This window comes from Leptodactylus fuscus, chromosome 3 (assembly GCF_031893055.1).
Source record: "Leptodactylus fuscus isolate aLepFus1 chromosome 3, aLepFus1.hap2, whole genome shotgun sequence".
Taxonomy (NCBI): domain Eukaryota; kingdom Metazoa; phylum Chordata; class Amphibia; order Anura; family Leptodactylidae; genus Leptodactylus; species Leptodactylus fuscus.
Window position 1 is genome coordinate 147,406,892 of NC_134267.1, and position 20,842 is coordinate 147,427,733.

A 20,842-nucleotide genomic window follows, 5' to 3' on the forward strand; every position below is an offset into this window, starting at 1 on the left:
GCACTTTGGCCCAGAGCCCATATATCAGCCATGCTCTGTGTCTGTCGGGGATCCTATTAAGACTGGTGTACTGGTGCATCTTAGGCTGCATTCACACTGAGTAACGCTGGCGTTTTTTGTGCTTATTTTTGCACATAGCGCCGCGTTAACGCCGCGGATTCGCCACGTTAACACCGGTCAACGCCACCGCAAAATAGCGCGGTGTTAACGCGGCGTATACGCGGCGTTAACGCGGCGCTACACGGCGTTAACGCGGCGCTATGTGCAAAAATAAGCACAAAAAACGCCAGCGTTACTCAGTGTGAATGCAGCCTTAGTCTTCATTAGTGTTGAGCGAATAGTATTTGCCGGCATAGGAATGCGTGTAATCGGCCGAACACCAAGGGGTTAAATGCTTCGAATATTCAATGCGTTTAACCCCTTAATGTTTGTCCGATTACACACATTCCTATGCCGGTGAGGTATTCCATCTACTATTCGCTCAACACTAGTCCATATAAATCAGACGCATTTTTTTGGTGTGTGTGTGTGTGTGTGTGTGTGTGTGTGTGTATATATATATATATATATATATATATATATATATATATATATATATATATATACACACACAGTAATATTTTAGAATATGATCTTTATTTTTAAAAATTTTTTTACTGTATCTCTTCCCAACTTTAGTGAAGAACTTTATCCAATCTGAATTTAAAATCAAAAACAAAAACTTTACTGATTTCTAAAGATCTGGACATTTTAATTAGTATCCAGCAGGGGGCACTAAAGGAAACAAGAATAAATATCACAGCTTGGAAATCATACATTTCAAACAAAGCAATACCTTAAAATTGAGTTGGGACATCTAATTTTTTTTTTTATTTTTTTTTTAGTATTCCATATCATGGCCACACCATTGTCCTTACTGCTTTGCCAAAGAAAGATTTTGTGCACTTGAAATGGAAGTACACAATAACTAAATCACAATGTATACTAAAATAAAGAATAGAGCACAACCACGCTTCTATGTCCAGTAACCAATGGTTTACTGAAAACTATTCAATCTAAAGGTGCAGGTTTTGTCCTTGTTTATTAGGCGATTTTGTAGAGACAGCAGCAAAACCAGCAGCCCATAGTTTACACAATAAGGCTGGGAACATTCACTGCTAATATGGACTGCAGATCTATTAAGTCTTTTTTCAACTTTATTAGAAAGGTTGTTAAAAAAATACGAAGGACCTGTCAAGGAAGTGGACGATGCTTAGCATGGAGGAAGACTGTGTCCCAAAACTACACACTCGGTACCATATTTTTCATCCATCAGTAGACAGTTTGATATATCTGGTGCAGTTTAAGTCCTTCAAAGCTCCAGCTGCTGTGAAACTACAACTCCCAACATGCTCCTTTCACTTCCATGGGAGTGCCAAGAAAAACAGATCAAGTATACATGCTGGGAGTTGTAGTTTTGCACCAGCTGGAGAGCTAAAGGTTGTCTACACCTGGTCTAGACTATCTTACTTTATGACAGTATTAAGTATACCTGCCATAGTTTCTCATGTCCGGACAAAGAGTTTCTCTATTCACACTATGTAAATATCATTAAAGCAAATGGAAAAATTGAATCCCCATCCAAACACTTCAGATACAAAAACAAAATGATAGCTATTTTCATTATATACAATTAACAATGCATGTTCAGAAGAAGGAAAATATAGGTATTGCATGTTCTCTTTTACTTTAAATGTTCCTTAATAACGCTATCTATTTGAAGCAATGTAACATTGATGCCTGTTTACCTAAGATTGATTTCCATATTGTCATCGGAAATAATATGATGAGCTACATCTGGAAAACAACCTCACGCAACATATGCTCACTAACTTAATTGTAAGACATTAGCACAACTAAGACATTTCTCTTTTCTGTTAATTTGCCACCAATGGGAAATATTCATCATGATATCTGTAGACTCATGAAGACATAAGCAAATCATAACATCAGTTAGGAAAAATGACAACTTCTTTCTCTTTTTCTAAATGTTTCTCCTTACTCATCAATCCTGTCAGGGAAGCCCCAGCAATGCGCAGGCACAGTGTCTCCATGACCCGTGTGGATAAAGCTGTTCTTCAGAGGTCGGCTAATATCATGAGCAGACAGTCCAGCTACAGATGTTACTGTGTTCCGGGGAAACTGACCAACTTTCAATGTTCGTTTGTTCTGACCTCTCCACCAGTAATTCTCAGCCCTGTGGGGAACATAAATGCCATGAAAAATTAAGCAGCGATGAGTAGGCTTAACTCTGCAAAAGTAATATTTGCTTAAGTGAGGCCCCGCACCACCAGAATATCACTGCGGATCTGAAACATACTGAACACTGTTAAGCTTTCTATCATTTAGAGACCTAAACAAATCTTTCAGAAAATAATCATTGAGCCTTACCAGCAGTTGTCCTAAACCTTCCCGCAATGCAGGTACACACTACTGGAGTGGTTACGTGTTCACTTTGTGCGATTAACTCTTTGCCTAATTAACACGTGGGTACACGCATAGTAAAGAGTGAGTCAGCCCTTCTTCCTGTCATCGCTAAAGGCACGCACAGACAGAGTACAATTCCTCAGATCTGTCACAAGCACTCCTTGCCGGTTCCTGTGGAATTCCTTACATCCCTTATTATCTAGCCAAAAACTCGGATGAGGGGGCCATGGGCAAGACATGACAGGTATCCGCCTCTAACAAGGTTTATACTTTGAAGAATGGAATTGAAGCCCCCAATCTACGTAACACAATTTTACTCTAGCTCCCCACCTACACACCTTGTCAGGTACAAAGTTGCACGCAAGCCTATCTTACTTATATACTTAGTGACACCAGAACTTAACATGTGTTCAGTTCTCAGTAAAAAGTCAAGCCGCACCACAGAGTTTACTCATTTGTTTCTAAATTATGTTAAAAATGTCACCACACAAGGTTAGGAAGAGTAATACATATGGAAATTCGGAGGTGTAGGTGAAGTACGAGACGCTTACTATCCACAGGTAAATCTTTTAAAAGAAATCTGAATATGTCTCTACGAGAACCATAAGTAACACATGTACACACTCATCTGATGGTACATTACTAGATACTATACATAAAAAATAACATATGATCAGCATAAAACACACACTGTACTACTCATTTTCAGTTTGACATTAATGACATGTAGCGTCTTATAAGAAACCTAACATGATAACATGCGTATGCAGGAGTTACTTACGGAGCCTAAGAGAGACAAGTCTAAGCTCTGTCCCTATCCTGACAAGACTTCTGTCCTTGCTGCTTACACCTCTTTCCCCTTCCCCCTTCACTGGTAACCCATCCCTTGTGTGAAGATCAGCTCACCTGCCCCCGCTGTGTAGCTGCCAGCAGGAATGGGAGCAGTGTGTGGGTGTGTAAGAGTGTATCTAAGCTGCAGCACGCCATTGGTACACAGGCAGGGTCAAAGGAAATGAGTGCATTTAAGTTCGTTGTTCTGCATTTAACCCATTCTTTGGCAGGGACATAGGTTTTGTCATAAGAATGTTACATTACCAGCACAGAAATTGTGGAGGTTACATAAAGAAAAAGCGAGCTGTAAAGTTATGATATAATCTAAATCTTAGCTAATGTGTTCTGCTCACAGTTTCCATACAATATACTATAAATCTTAACATTTTACACCTGCTGAATTATCATTATTCAATGTTTCTGTGTTACAAGAATAATTCTGTTGTGGGCCTTTGCCTAACCATTTGTCATACAAATGAAACTACACATGGTCTGTTTTTCCAAGTCTCTACTCCTGCGTATTCCTCCAAACCCATATACACCGATGAGCAAAAGTATAATAATGTTTTGAAAATCAAGGTAAAATGTTCAATTTATAGTGATTTTTATTTAGACCATAATCACTGAAGTAGAGTATACATTGGCGAGCAAAAGGGTAACAATGTATAGAGCTTTTGGCTTTGAGGCTCCATATGTCACCATCCACTACAGCTTCACACGAGACTACCATCATTTAGAGACAATAATCTTGGCGATCTCGTACATAAGTTTTACTTGTAACTATTTAGCATATGATTAGTTACGCACATGTCTTCTCATGTAACATGTAATGGGTACTGTTTTGCTTCTAAAAATCAAAATTTTAGTTATTTTGTTAGAATTGGGTAAATCCAACTTTGGCTTTCAACACTGCCTGAATCATTCTGGGCATGCTCTTGATAACATTCAAGCATGTCTTGACCAAAATCTGACCCCAGGTTTCTATACGTTCCCAATGTTGGTGCATACTGGTCGACTCACTTGGGCACGGATACAGCTTTTCTTTAACTCTATCCACAAGTGTTCGATTGGGTTGAGGTCTGGGGATTATGGGGAGACAATCCAGCACCTCTAACTCATTTGTTATTGAACCATTTCTTTGCTAATCTCGACATCTGTTTCCAGTCATTGTCTTGCTGGAACACTATCTTGTTCTTTTCGTAGCCATAGTACTCAAGTGTACAAAGTAACTTGTCTTGTAAGATACTCTCATATAGCTCAGTATTGAGACCACCATCGATCCCGATCAAGTATCCAACGCCTTTGGCTGTGAAAAAATCCAATATCATCAGGCCTCCTCTACCAAACTTCAATTTCTTGATCCGTTAGCTCCCTTTCCCTTGTTTCTTCCGCACCCATTTGCACCCATCAGAGCCCAGTGTATTCACTTTCATCTCTTTGCTTCAAATCACCTGTTTCCAATCTTTTGCTGTCAACTTTTCGTACTTTTTTGCAAACTCGAGCCGATGCTTCTTCGATATTGAAGTCGGTGCTTCACCTTTGTTCAGGCAATTATTCCAGACTTGTGTATCGCACAGTGCTTCCATGGTATTCTGTGATCTCACTATTACAAAGCATATGAACCACCTCCACTGCCATGTTTGTCGTATTAGAACTGATAGTCCCTGTGATGAGCTGACTTGCTGACTCCAATATTTTGTCTGGGCGTCCACTTCTTGGCTTTTGAATGAATGGATGGATTTCATTTAGTAATCTTCCAACTGTGATGGCACTCACATGATGCAGTTTGGCAATTTTTTTGGCCGAGAGACTCCTATCAATGAGCTGGATGATGTGGGTTCTCTTTTCTTAGGAAATTTTCTTTGTGACTGATCCTTGATTTGAACCAGTAACCTTTGAACCTAATAACAAACTTAGGGTGCATTCACACTGAGTAAACGCTAGCTTATTCTGAACGTAAAACACGTTCAGAATAAGCGGCGTCTAAAGCAGCTCCATTCATTTCTATGGGAGCGGGGATACGAGCGCTCCCTATAGAAATGAATGGGCTGCTTCTTTCACTCCGTGCAGTCCCATTGAAGTGAATGGGGAGTGCCGGCGTATACGGCAAGCTCTGCTCATGCCGGAGCGTACACGCCGGCACTCCCCATTCACTTCAATGGGACTGCACGGAGTGAAAGAAGCAGCCCATTCATTTCTATGGGGAGCGCTCGTATCCCCGCTCCCATAGAAATGAATGGAGCTGCTTTAGACGCCGCTTATTCTGAACGTGTTTTACGTTCAGAATAAGCTAGCGTTTACTCAGTGTGAATTCACCCTTAGGAGATACGAGAATAGATTCATTTGTAATATACAAAAAGAAACAGATTTTCCCATCTCCAGGTGGTAGTTTCATGGTTGAAGATGTAGTGGATGGTGAGATATGGAGCCTGAAAGTCAAACGTTCAAAACATTGTTACCCTTTTGCTCGTACTGTACTTCAAGTACTTCTCTGTAGGGCTGGGAAATTACAACCTAAATCACAATAACTACTAATTGAGCTTTTTACCTCGATTACAATTAACAAATGATTACTTTGGTGCACTCCCCTTTTTACATGCCACACCAGGTAACTGAATTTTGGTCATTCACATATAACGGATTATGATCAGATAGTGGTTAATAGATGGTGTGAATGCAAAATAACTGAAATAATTGATGTGAGCTGACTTTCAATTTTGATTATTTTTTGATTAATTGCCCAGCCCTTCTTTTCAGTACTTCTTTAAGAACCACAGCTTAAAGGGGTTGCCCAGTCCCAAATCCTTTTTTATTGTCAGACACAGACTGAGTAGAGTAGACTGATAGTTCCAACTCGGCCAGAAAGAATGTGCATGGTTTTTAATTCATTCACTGACACAATTGCAATTTGATTGTTCAGGACAGAACATATGTGTGCAGTTATTTATGGTGGAGGGAGGATTCACAAGTATCCACAAGGTTCAACAAATTTCTGGAGTCATGAACATATGATCTGTGGGAGTCCGACAACCCCACCCCGCACAGATCAGCTGCACCAGCAGTGTCTCACACCATAAACTATACTAGTGGATGGGGAGCGCATACAGGATCTCCTACTCAAGGAATAGGAGGGACACTGCAATTTCCCAGGACTACTAGTGTGCATGGGACAGAACTGCTGGGTCATTCCTATTATCTGAATAGGAAAGCCTACTGTATATGTACTGTTTGTCTACTACTACTACTACTGCCAGAGCCTACACACTGCTGGAATAGCTGATCCGTGTGGGGTCCAGGTGTAAGACCCCACCACTGACCACATATTGATGTATGTGTATGCAGCATGTATGTACATATACCATCTGGTACTGGCCAATCGCTTTAAATTCTTCAAGTCCTAATATTACTGCTGGCCATCAACATAACAATTTCCCTCAATGTAACAAAAGATACAATTAGATTTTTTTGAAATGCAAAATTGTATTACACAAAGTATGTATTTGCATTATCTAGCATGTAACTTTTACAGTTGTTAATATATAGTAGTGAAAGAAATGATATTAAAGTCTGTTACAATACCACTTTAGTTGCACAACCATTGTGTTGTTGTTGGAGTTGAGTTACTGTTTTGCAATAGATCCATCCATAGAAATGAATGGCACAACAGCTGCATCATCCGATTTCAGTTACTGCTGTAATATACAGGAGCTCTGGCCTAGCCTTTATGTCCAGTTCTTCCACTGGTCAAATAATCATTGTTATCACCACAGTATAGAACGTTCTGTTCACATCAGCGCAATGGATTTAATTTACACAGCATAATATAGATCCATTTGCAGACAGATACCCAAGAGACTGATGGGGCCTACCTAAGTATAGTAAGGAATGTCTGATTTCTTTTGGGGTTCCTGTATTTTTCCATGGCAAGAATAATAAAAAAAAAAAAATACCAGAAACCCTGACCCTGTCAGAAACGTCAACATAGTCTGAACCTTACTGTTTGAATTCATGTTACATTTATATTATATTTATTATACAAAAGAAATGAGAAGCCCAATGACTACCTCAAAATTAGAAGAGTTCAGTTATGTTTTGTGCCATCTTAATATCTGCATATGATTATACAAAAATATGTTCAAGCTGTAACTTCAGAAATGTGTTGAACCTTGTGGATACACATCCTCCCTCCACCATAACATAAATGCACAACAAATGTTCTGTCCTGAACAATCAAATTGAAATTATGTCAGTGAATGGGTTAAAATCCATGCATATCCCTTTCTGGCCAGGTTGGAACTATCAGTCTACTCAGTCTGTGTCTGACGCCCGGGCACAATTACGAGGTGTGGCTGTGATGGGCGCTCCCCCATGACTCACTTTTAGCTCTCCACCCAGACCTGATAACCTACCCACAGGGTGAGTCAGTGGCATACTCACTGTGTAACCCCTGATTTTCCAATGTTAATAGAGTTAAGCCCTGACATAATGTATACTGACACAAGTTCCTGACATGTACTACAGGAACTGCTTAGAAAACAATGAGATTTTTGTTTGACTTGAAAAGTTCCAGTGGGAAACTATAAAAAATTGTTTGTGGGTGGATTTGGGAAAAAATGCATTTCTGCTATTGTTTTTTTGGTTTCTTTTTTACAATGTTCACTGATCAATACAAATCACATGCTGTCTTTATTGTTTGAGTCAGTACAATAACACTGATACCAAATGTATATATTGTATTGTAAGGTGTTAATACTAATAGAAAACGGATCTTTTTATTTCTTTGTATGTGGTCATATTCTGAAAACTAGCTTTGTGAACTTTCTGTAGGAGTTGTGTAAGGAGTTGCACATATTTCTTGTGGAGCAAGGTTTACTTATTGTATTATTTTTAAGTAATTAAGACTTTCTGATCGTTTTTTAGGACGCAAGATGACCCAAAACCAGCAATTCTGGAATTGTGATTTCTTTAAATATATTTTTATAGCTTACACAGTGCAGGATAAATATTGTAATAGTCAATAGTTTGGACAAGGTATTAACAACTATATTTATTTTTTTATGTTAGAATAAAAAGGACTCTTTCGTGTCTTCTCTGAACACATACAATGTGCATTAACATCAATATTCATAATCCCATTTATGACAAGATGCACACGGAGATGTGCCCTCCTTCGGGCTGTTCGCCTGGAGGGACATCTACACCATGTCAGTGCCGGTGTAGATTGCCAGCATCTTTAACACCAGATTTCTGGCGCAAATGAGAATAAATTTGACCTGCACAACATTGCCATGCCTGCTTCTTGGGAAAGGGTGGTAGAAGGTATAAAAAAAAAACTGCCCCAGTCACATTTTGTCTCAGGATGGGGACCCACTGAATGGAATCTTAATCTGCATAAAAAGTAGTTACCTTAGGAAACCCACAGACCCCATAGACTATAATTGGGTCCATGTGGTTTCCGCTCAGCTTCCGCCTGAAAAGGGCGAAAAATGCGAAGAGAAAAGCACTGCTTGCATCGAAGAGGGGAATGGAATCCTCAAACGTAATACAAGTGCTGGTGTGAACCCAGCATAAGACACATGAATAATACTCACTAAAGGGGCGGGGTTATGATACTTGGACTGCTAGACATCAAAACGGCCCCATAGAAATTGCCTACCCTCCTTCCATGGTACATACACAATTAACTAAATAGTCAATATGAAACAAAGTTATCAAATTACAACATATCCAGAATTTGTTACATTGTAAATTCCCAAGTGGGAGCGAACTGGTACCTGCCCTCGATGACAGTTATGACATCATTCATTTCAATGTGCAGCTTATCTGGCTCTTGAAAATCCTGCAGGGCTCTCATATCTGTTGGTTGAGCCTGTAATACAGAGGACATAACAATGTCACGTGCAATTTTACCCTAAAAGTAAATTTAATGTAAAAATATTGAAAAGTTACACAGAAGTATAGGCAAATCTAGTGGTGGCAAAACTAGTTTTTAATCAGCAGGAAGCAATCATGACACATTACAGTAGGACTGTATGTTGGATTTTTCGATGCCAGCAAATTAGATACCAAAGTCACAGTGGTTTTTATGACTAACATCAGTGATTTACGGTAGACAATGAAGTCATCTTTTCCTCCAAAAGCAAGAATGTCTTAAAGTCTTTTAATACTGTTCTGTGAATGACGCAGTGTCTTACTAGGTGAAGGAAGACTTGTGCGAGCAAGTGTTGACAACAAATCATGTAACCTAAAATGGTATATATAGTTAGAAAACCTGAACATATCATACCTCTATCAAAAAATCTCTCAGTGCAACAAAAGTTGGTCTATCTTCAGGTTTGTGAGCCCAACACTGCAGCATGACATTATAGATGTCTTGTGGGCTGTCCTCAGGTCGCGCCAGTCGTTCGCCTTCTTTATCAATCTTATGTAGGATCTACAAGGTAAAATGAAACAGAAAAATACAGCTTAGAGCTATGTGAAACCCTTTATTGAGATATTAAAGGGGTTGTCCCATCACAAGGATCCTATCCATACTGCTGGTTAATGTGGATGTAAGACTTTTCCTAAATACACTGCTTCAGCAAAACTGCTTTGTGTGTCCACTATCTTACTTTATTCAATTTTTTGTGGCCACAGCCCTGACCTAGCTGCTTCTGAGTCAAATGATGTGTCTGCTGCTCTCAGGGGGGAGGGAGGAGGGGCTAAGTGCAGGGAGCGAGCCTGTGTATCTAGCTAATCCTGTGTCTACACCATGTGACCTAGGTCCTGCACTCAGATAGAGGAGCTGCTTTCATTTCTTCTGTTCTCCCAGATATCAGGCTAGCTCATTCAATTGTGTTCATTATGGCAGAGACAGGCAGTCTCTGTATGTAACACAGAATGGAGTTGCTGCCGCCTGTTCTTCATAGTCCAATGTGGGTGGGTGGAGCTACACGTGAATTTGGGGTGGAGCTAAACGGCAGGTTGCCCGTGAAACCCCACCCACCAAATGATGCAAGAAACCAGGAAGAAAGAAGATTTTACAAGAGTGAAGACTGCTGAGTATGTGAGGTGGGAATACCCCTTTAAGATACAACGTAATGGAGACTTAATGGGGTATTCTGGCTCCCTATCGAATTTTTCTACTTATCCTTCACTCAGACCCTACAGAGGTCATCTATTCTAGTAGTCTCCAGGTTCCAAAAGCTCCTAGAGGACTGTAGGTGTGTGTGCACCAACACATTCAATAGGAGCAGCCCCGTCCACTGCATAGTTGTGGTCCCAGCAGCACTGTTCCTATTATCACTGCAGCAACACATTATGGTTTTTCCCGCAACGCTTTTCACAGGTTTCCTCTGAGGACTTTCTGCTTACATTTTATTTATAAGGAAACCACTGGCGTTTCCTTAGGTAGAATTGACATGCTGCGATTTCCAAAACCACAATGGTTCTGGAAATCATAGCGTGTCTGCTGCTTATATTTTACAATGTGTGGATAGGATTTGCAGAGACTGTAAAACAGCACACTTTTTTCAGCAGTGTTTCTAGTGCAGTCAAACAGCGGCCTTTATGCCACATGGAGCCCTGGCCATATGCTTTTTCAGAAAAGCTGCTTTTTTGTTACAGATTTTTCTGCGTTTTCTTTGAGCTAATACCTGAAGTCGATTGAGCATTGCTCTTTTAGACACTTCTGAGTTTGGCCAAAAAAAATAGAGACAGAATTGGAACAAGAATAAGCAACTATTCCACAATGTGGGGCCTTAGCCATATAGAACAATTCCAGTCACAAGTGATAAAGTCAAAGATATTTAGAAATCTTAAAAATCCATAAACACAGAATTTTATAGAACTCTTCTGGTTTACTTTTAATGGATAGTTATCGGCAATCTTCCCCGCAGAGGGAGCTTCAGAATAAGGTGAACATAGTATGGTGTGTCTCCTTTTATAGTTTTGAGAATTTATGTAAATGTAAAAAAGGACAAACCTCCTTGGTTTAAGTAAAATGTACAGAGAAAACAAACATAATGTAAACGTAACACATTATTTTCTTCTACAATATGCAGTTTTCTGTAGTCTTTCATTTTACAAATTTACAAGCTGATAGTACTGTATATATTGTCTTACCTGACTGCCATTTAGGCCAATCCAAGGTTCCTGACCATAAGTGAACATCTCCCACAATGTCACTCCAAACATCCATGTGTCACTTGCATGAGAAAATGTACGAGTCTTCAGACTCTCTGGAGCACACCTGTAGATTAGGAATAAAGGAAAATGGCAACAAATAAATGTAAAAGTGCACAATGTAGTACAAATTACCCTTAAACAACAGAATACCCACTTTCTTATCTAAAACATCTGCCAGAAATGTCTCTAGCTCAATTTCAGTGTGTTGGGTTTTTTTTGGATACTCAAAACAGAAAGCTGGAGGCACATGGAAAAAAATAGATGAGAATGGGGGGAGTCTACATAGATGTGGGTGGGGCTAAATTTTCTGCGTTGCACTTAGCCCTCTAGAGCCACTTCAATTTCTCATGCGGCCACATGGGAAGATCAATTGCCCACCCCTGCCATAGACTATAATGGGGTACATGTGGTTTCCACTCAGTTTCCGCCCCAAAAGGGTGAAAAATGTGGAGAGAAAAGTGATGCTGGTGTGAATCTTAAAGAGAACCTGTCAGCATATTTTTACTACTGAAACCAAGCACAGTACATGGAAGGGCATTCCGTGGCTTCTCCAGTCCCAGCTTTATGATTTTTCACAGATGCTGACATTTGCAATAAAATAGGTTTTATTCCTTATGTAAATTAGCTGAAAAAACTCACAGGGGCAGAGACCTAGTGCTAAAAGTCAAGGTAACTCTGATTGAGTCTTCCCCTCCGTTGTGAAGGAGCCCATCTAGACTCTCTGATGTCAGTTCAAAGGTGCTTGAAAATCCCATTCTTGCAAAGTGTACAGTCAACTTCAGGTGCATATGAGCTGAAGTCAGGAGTATGTCCCTGGCTTCTGGGAATCGCAGAAGATGTACCAAGGGCACTGACATCATTCTAGTGTTTGCGCCGTGATATCCTGAAGCTAGTATCAAATTCAGTGCTCATGCTCCGAACCTAAAAGTACACTTTCCAACCACAGGATTTTTAAACACCATTGAGCTGAAAGCCAGATAGGTTGGACGGGATCCTTCACAGTGGACAGGAAGACATGAGGTGGGGTTTTCTTTTCTTCACCCTCCTGACTTTATGCAGGTAATTTAAATATGGGTATTTTTTTAGGTCAAATTTCTCAAAAAGGGTACTCCTAAAATCTGAGAGATTCCAAAAAAGAAACCGATGATCCTTGTAGAGAAAAATGTGCTCTTTCCAATGATATCTGAATTAATAGATTTTAGGGGTACCCTTTTTGAGAAATTTGACCTAAGAATAGGTAAAATTTGAATTTTATACATTTTTCATCATATGTGGGTGTGAATATCTCCACAAATACATATGCTTTGACCATGATATTGCAGCAATGCAAAGTCATGTAGATGTTTGGTGTACAGGGCAAAGCACCAGTTACTATTGGTTTTTGGTCTTGAGTTATATTTGGGCAAAGTTTGGCATAAATGTCATGCGGCATGATTTTCAAGCTATTTTGACACAAAATTGCGGCCGATATATTGTTTTGTGATAGCCGGTAATAATTTTATCGTGTTTAGCAGCAAAAGTTGAGCTAGTATGTCAAATTTCAGCATCATAGCCAGTATAGAACTCTAATGGCTATGTGCCAAAGTTTGCAAAATCCTCTTAGCTGAAGCCGCGGTCTTGGTGAAACCTCCAGTGACAGTGCCCCAGGTATTTGATATCTGGCCCTAAAAATTTACAGAACCTCGTTTCAAACATACATGTACATCCTTATAAACTTTCAGCAAAATCGGAGATGGTCGAGTGGGGAGCACTGGTACACTTGACATGGAATGACCCATATGGAATAAAAGAAATTTTATTGTGGCTGCTACCATTGGTGAAATGTCATAAGGCCATCACTGGGGGAGCTATGGGGTGTTGTGCTTGGGTTTGGTACCTAAAATCTGCTGATTGGTTTTCTTTAACCCTTAAGTACTATCATAGTGTCTATCATACACCACTATCATACACAGTATCATTATGATAGACACCATGATAGTACTTAAGGGTTAAAACTAGAGATGAGCGAACGGCGTTCGATCGAATTGATATTCGATCGAATATCAGGCCGTTCGAGGTGTTCGATTCCAAGGGCTTAGGAGAGTGTGGGCGGGGAGACTCCCCACCCACACTCTCCTAAGCCCCGCCTTCTCTATAATAATAGTCGGGGAGAGGGGGGCAGGGCGCTCTCAAACCGGGACCACGGATCGAAGTGGACCAAGAGCAAAGAGCTGCAGGTAAGTGGACACCGGTGGGGGTGGGGGGGGGGGGGAAGGGGTTAATCACTACACAGCGTGGGGTACATGCTGTGTAGTGAATAGGATAGTCGTTACAATCCCAGCTCTGCTTAAACAAACAGTAGTGTCCGATACTACAAACTCAGCTTGACTGTACCGATAAACTGAGCATATAGTGTCCGATGTAGGTGAGCTGAGTGTGTAGGAGATGTAGATGTAGGAGAGCTGGCATATATGCAGCAGACTAACACACTCAGCTCTGCTAACATCGGCCAGCTCTGCTACATCTCTGGTGTAGCATCTCTGCACTACATCCAACCAACCCTCCATCTACTCCTCCTGTCACACACATCTCGTGTGTAGCAGAGCTCAGCGCACACTCAGCTCTACTACATCTCTATAATAGTGTAGAGATGTAGCAGAGCTGAGTGTGTGCTGAGCTATGTTACACCAGAGATGTGTGTGACAGGAGGAATAGCCAAGCTGAGCGCACGGCTGGCTCTGCTTCATTTCGCCATAGGTATGCATTGACCAGCGTTGATTGGCAAGTCTTACAGCATTTGGCCAATCAACGCTGGTTCTGCCGGAGGAGGCGGAGTCTAAAATCGGACCAGAATGGAAGCTGCTGTAGACGGCTCTTAGACTCCGCCTCCTCAGGCAGAACCACCGTTGATTGGGCAAATGTCGTAGACTGGCCAATCAAAGCTGGTCAATGCACTCCTATTGGGAAAAGTCCACTCCGGCATATCGCAAGCTGACAGGGGATCCCGACATAATAAAGGTACTTGATGCCCCCAGACATGCTTCCCCTGCTGTCCCAGTTGCTTTCCAGGGTGTTGGCATCATTTCCTGGGGTGTCTTAGTGGACTTGGTGACTCTCCTGAATCGAATGGTGGGATCCCCTGTAGCGAAGCATTTTCCCCCCATAGACTATAATGGGGTTCGATATTCGTTCGAATAGTCGAATATTGAGATGCTATTCTTAACGAATATCGAATCTCGAACATTTTACTGTTTGCTCATCTCTAGTTAAAACAAATCTATAGCTTGTGATCACTTCTTGATCATTGATTGGAGTGAGATTTTACCTCTTCCTACTGCAATTATTTTTCATTATTTTTTATTTTGTCACCATACTATGCTGCCCTTTTTAAATGGGACAGACCCTGTCTTGACTACTGCAGATTCATAACTGTGCATGTTCTGTATTCTCTGACAGTTGCCCTTTGGTCTAATAGTGTACCAGACCTTTTCAGACAATGATAACCTTAAGCCCCTGAAAAATAACATAGACATAACTTTGTTATTTTTTCACTGTCATAGCCATATGAGGGCTTGTTATGTGTGAATAAGCAGTGTTGAAAGGAAAAAAAAAAAAAAACAGCAATTCAGCGAATGTGCATTGTCATTGTAATAGCCGTGTTTTTCATGGCTAGCACACTAATCTATTATGCGTTAATGGCCCCATACACACACCTGTGTAGTATCATGGATGTGTGTTCGGGACTGTGCACCTGGGGTATAACTCAGGACAGGTCCTAAGGCAAGCCACAGCCAAAGAAATGGGAAATATATATTTCTTCCTTATGTTTAACCCACTTTGGCTCAAAAAAACGCAACAAAATCTGCAACAAGAAAAGCTGCGTTTCCGGAACGTGGGCCTCAGCCTCTAAGATTTTTTTCGTGAGTTTTAACATTTCGCTATCGTCTAAATTTAAAAAATAAATCCTACAAATCCTGCAGTTCTGACTCTGCCCACTAAACTAGACAATATGCTGTCACTTCCTGTTTTCTGTAGGAGATTTCAGCATTGTGGTGATCATAGCTATCATGTGCATACAGATAAGACACAAAATCCACCAGTCACAATAGGTGATTTCACCTCTTTCTACGGAATAGCCTTTAGGACAAGGCCCCATGTAGTGTAAATGATGTGATTTGGCTGCGTCATTTTACAGTACCTGCAAAGAGGAAGGGATTGTGGCTAATCTTATCCACCTGTTGCAGAAAAATATCTGCAACGAAAATGCTGCCATTTAAAAAATGCAGCATTTTTGTACATAATAGCATGCCAATTATACCTACAGAAATGCTGCCAGTTTCCATACAGGCATAATAGAGACAGAAAGTGCACAGAGGAAATCTGCAAACTTTCTGTGAAAAGTGCTGCAGAAAAAAACACAATGCTTTTTGGCTGCAGCTCGTGATGTGGGGCCTTACGGTCCATTCACACAGAGTAAACGCGCGCTCCTTTTGCAAAATACACGTGTAAAGAATACACGTGTAAAAATAAGACTCCCATTGACTTCAATTACATTTTTTTTACACGTGTAAAAAAAAAAAAAAAAACGCACCAAAAATCGTGACGCGTTTTTTGCTGCGTTTTTTTTTTACACGTGTAAAAAAATGTCATTAAAGTCAATGGGAGTCTTATCTTTACACGTGTATTTTGCCAAAATGAGCACGCGTTTACTCCGTGTGAATGGACCCATAGCCTTACAGAGATCACAGAATGAGCAGTAAACTCCCGCATTGAAGTAAATAGATAATAACATGGAAAAATAAAAACAACTTTCAACCAAAAATTCTTTAAAAAGACAGAGAACATAAAAATGTGATTTAAACAATAGGTGATTTTCGGGTGAAAAGTTTGCTTTAATACCACAATCACACAATACTCCTAATAATTTAACAAGATTATTTTCTTACAAAATACTTATGCACAATACAATACTTTTTTGTACAATACATTCCTGCATGTGCAGCCTCTACATAGTTTTCTTATACTCACCAAGCAAAGGGTACTTTGCGATGCTCCTGCATGACGTAGTGATCATCATTTTTGGGTAGTGCTCTCATAAGACCAAAGTCTCCGATCTTAACCAAATCATTTGAAGAAAGCAAAATATTTCTGGCTGCAAGATCACGGTGGATAAAACGTTTGGATTCCAGGTATGCCATACCATTAGCAATCTGTATAGCATAGTGACAGAGAGTGGAGATAAGAAAGTGACCCAGGTTTTTACGCAAGCGGTCCAAAAGAGAGCCTAATGGAGCAAGTTCTGTAACCTGTAAAACAAGCATAATGAAGACTTTACACTCTATCAATGAAAAACATTCATTAATGAAACATGAACAAAATGCTATATTTTCCTTAAAGGGGCTCTATCACTGGGAAAAGTAATTTTTAACTAATCACATCCTTGCATAGGCTTTAGAAAGTCTATTCCACACTTACCTTTAGTATGTAGATTGCTTCAGTGGTTTCTGAAAAAGTCCGTTTTTATTCATATGCTAATGAGCCTCCAGCCAGCACAGGAAGTGCCCAGCAGCCTCCTCTCTCCCATTATCTTCTATGTGTGTGAAGCAAACAGGAAGCTGAGTCATCAGCAGCCCCAGCAGCAGCCTCCCATAGAAAACAGCAGGGAGAGGTGTGCACCATCTATCGTGCACTAGTCTAATTAGCATATGAATATAAACGGACTTATTCAGAAGCCACTGAGGCAATCTACATACAAAAGGTAGGTGTGAAATAGACTTTCTAAAGGCTATGCAAAGGTGTGATTAGTTAAAAACGACTTTTCCTAGTGATAGAGCCCCTTTAAGCAAATAGAATTATTAGACCCAATCTACTTGGATTTAGTGCATAATAAAAGATTATTAGTTTATTTCGGATTATTAGCCCATATGTTTCATGAAAAGTTGCTTTCAGTAGAATCTGAGACCAAAATAGGAAGAGTAAATAGTGCTGTCAGATGAAAGCCGCTATATGCTTTCGCTATCTGGCAGCAGTGGATGTTCTGTTGTGACAGATACAGACGTGTCAACTCACCCTGATTTCCTGGGAGTCTCAGGTCTGTAGACCATGGACACTTACTAGTAGCAGCCCACTGGGCCACCTGCGAGCATCAAACAAAATGGGCTCTAGATCCATAGTGGATCTCTTGTGCCTGCTCTCAGCTATTCATGTCTGGGGTTGGAGTGACTGCTAAATGCATGGTGTACCCCCAAATCATCAACTTGATATTCATCTAGGGGTTCTAAATACATTTAAGAGGTCTGAAATTTAAATAAGGTCTGATCTGGGATCTAATATTAATATAGGTGGTATGGATAGACATTATTTAGCCACACTCTTTTATATACAGTAAACCATAAAAAGGTCACTCTCACTTTTCCCTAACCCACTGCTTGCATATCACCCAGTGAGGACTTCTCTGAATGCTGTGAGTGACAATACATAATCCTGTTACAATGTAATGAACACATACCATTTTCATAGGATGTGTAAGGACCACTCCATAAAGCCTGATGAGATTGACATGGTCGAGAGAATGCATGGCATTGACCTCTCTAATAAAATCATCCAAGGCATCTGGCTGAGTAAGTACATCTGTCTTCAAGCACTTCACAGCGACATTGAACTGAAAGAGGAAAAAATGAAATTTGTATTAATATTAAGGCATACCCTTTATGCTGGACAGTGTAGAGATGACTTACTTGTTTTGTGTCTCATTTATTTTATATCACTGTAGCCTCTCACACAGTAATTTGTACCCCTTTTGACTATATCCCGACCAACTGTTACTTTTAGTATTAAAGGGTTAATCTTGTCCTTTCTGACAGTGGAAGGTTTTCTGTCATAGACCTTCTCACTCCAGTTCCCCATTGGGCAGGACTATAACTTTATGATGCACAACTGCCAGCCAGCAAAGAGAATCACATAGGAAATCAAAGCAGTTTACTTTAGCCTAACACCACATTCACATGACCGAGCCATTTTTTGGCTGAATTTATCGGCCTGAAGAGAATGCCAGGAGAGGGACTCCTGGAGGTATAGTTATCTATGATGCTAGGAATCCCTTCTTCCTGAGACATACTGCCCCATACTGACTATAGTACGGAAGGCAGGAACTCCTAGCAGCATAGATAATTAGATTGTTAGGAGTCCCTCTCCCAGCATAAGGTACAGGCCAGTAAATGTGGCCAATACACGGACCAAGGTTTACAGCTGAAACTTGGTTTTGAAAATGCAGTGTAAGGGTATGCTCACATGGCGGATTCAGCAGCAGGACTTGCCAGTCAAAATCTGCTCTGCTAATCTTTCCTACTCCCATTCACTTCAGAATCCACAAAGAGAACGGGCAGGGTGCTTCTTTATTCCTGTTAGGGTCCATTCACATGGAAGAAAATGGTGAGGAATTTGGTGTGGAATTTCAGAACTGAAAAAAAAGCCTCCCATTGACTTTAATGGGTTCCTTTTTCTGCTAGCTTTTTCTGCTAGGTTGCTGAATGGACTCTTAACCAATTTTTTTTTAACTAGTGAAAAAAGAAGCATTTGCCTCCCATTGAGGTGAATGGGATGTGTGAAATTACCCCTTAGTGTGGTGAGGTTTACCTGTGGCAAAATTTGCTGCTTCCGTGAACCCTATAATTACACCAGTTCTTAAGGGCCCCCTAAAACTACTTGGCCAGGGTGTGATTGTACCTTCTACAGTCATGGCCAAAAGTTTTGAGAATGATACAAATATAAATTTTTACAAAGTCTACTGCTTCAGTTTTTCTAATGGCAATTTGCATATACTCCAGAAGGTTATAAAGAGTGATCAGCTTAACAGCAATTACTTGCAAAGTCAATATTTGCCTAGAAAATGAACCTTATCCCCCAAAACACATTTCAACATCATTGAAGCCCTGCCTTAAAAGGACCTAACATCGTTTCAGTGATTGCTCCATTAACACAGGTGTGGGTGTTGATGAGGACAGGGCTGGAGATCAATCTGTCATGATTAAGTAAGAATGATACCATTGGACACTTTAAAAGGAGGCTAGTGCTTGGCATCATTGTTTCTCTTCTGTTAACCATGGTTGTCTCTAAAGAAACATGTGCAGTCATCATTGCACTGCACAAAAATGGCCTAACAGGGAAGAGTATCGCAGCTAGAAAGATTGCACCTCAGTCAACAATCTATCGCATCATCAAGAACTTCAAGGAGAGAGGTTCCATTGTTGGCAAAAAGGCTCCAGGGTGCCCAAGAAAGACCAGCAAGTGCCAGGACCGTCTCTTAAAAGTGTTTCAGCTGCGGGATCGGGCTGCCAGCAGTGCAGAGCTTGCTCAGGAATGGCAGCAAGCAGGTGTGAGTGCATCTGCACGCACTGTGATGCGGAGACTCTTGGAGCAAGGCCTGGTCTCAAAGAGGGCACCAAAGAAGCCACTTCTCTCCAGAAAAAACATCAGGGACAGACTGATATTCTGCAAAAGGTACAGGGAGTGGACTGCTGAGGACTGGGGTAAAGTCATTTTCTCTGATGAATCCCCTTTTCGATTGTTTGGGACATCTGGAAAACAGCTTATTCGGAGAAGACGAGGTGAGCGCTACCACCAGTCTTGTCTCATGCCAACTGTAAAGCATCCTGAAACCATTCATGTGTGGAGTCACACAGGGAATCTGCTCTCTCACAGTCTTGCCTAAAAACACAGCCATGAATAAAGAATGGTACCAGAATGTCCTCCAAGATCAACTTCTCCCAACCGTCCAAGAGCAGTTTGGCGATCAACAATGCCTTTTCTAGCATGATGGAGCACCTTGCCATAAAGCAAAGGTGATAACTAAATGGCTCAGGGAACAAAACATAGAGATTTTGGGTCCATGGCCTGGAAACTCCCCAGATCTTAATCCCATTGAGAACTTGTGGTCAATCATCAAGAGACGGGTGGACAAACAAAAACCTACAAATTCTGACAAAATGCAAGCATTGATTGTGCAAGAATGAACTGCTATCAGTCAGGATTTGGTCCAGAAGTTGATTGAGAGCATGCCAGGGAGAATTGCAGAGGTCCTGAAGAAGAAGGGTCAACACTGCAAATATTGACTTGCTGCATTAACTCATTCTAACTGTCAATATAAGCTTTTGTGACTCATAATATGATTGCAATTATATTTCTGTATGTGGTAAAAACATCTGGCAAACACACATAAAAACCAGAGGGCAGCAGATCATGTGAAAATATAAGATTTGTGTCATTCTCAAAACTTTTGGCCTTGACTGTACACTCCTAAAACTGCACCATTTTCTGGGTGCAAAGATTTTGAATAATTCCATGAATAAAAAACATTGACAATGCTGTATGTGTGCGTTCAGCTATAACACAAGAGCGTTAT

The 20,842-nt window shown here is 40.6% G+C and overlaps 1 protein-coding gene across 6 annotated transcripts in view; it reads right to left on the reverse strand.

The window, feature by feature from the left end:
• TNK2 (tyrosine kinase non receptor 2) overlaps window positions 1-20,842 on the reverse strand; it is a 101,632-nt gene that overhangs the window by 19,899 nt on the left and 60,891 nt on the right. For all 6 annotated transcript variants that reach the window (XM_075268502.1, XM_075268503.1, XM_075268501.1 and 3 more), the window contains 6 exons: window positions 17,951-18,103; window positions 16,471-16,748; window positions 11,401-11,527; window positions 9,584-9,730; window positions 9,072-9,166; window positions 2,042-2,236 (listed from right to left, as the gene is read on the reverse strand). In XM_075268502.1, coding sequence (XP_075124603.1) covers window positions 2,042-2,236; window positions 9,072-9,166; window positions 9,584-9,730; window positions 11,401-11,527; window positions 16,471-16,748; window positions 17,951-18,103 — 995 coding nt within the window. The remainder of the gene's footprint in view (window positions 1-2,041; window positions 2,237-9,071; window positions 9,167-9,583; window positions 9,731-11,400; window positions 11,528-16,470; window positions 16,749-17,950; window positions 18,104-20,842) is intronic.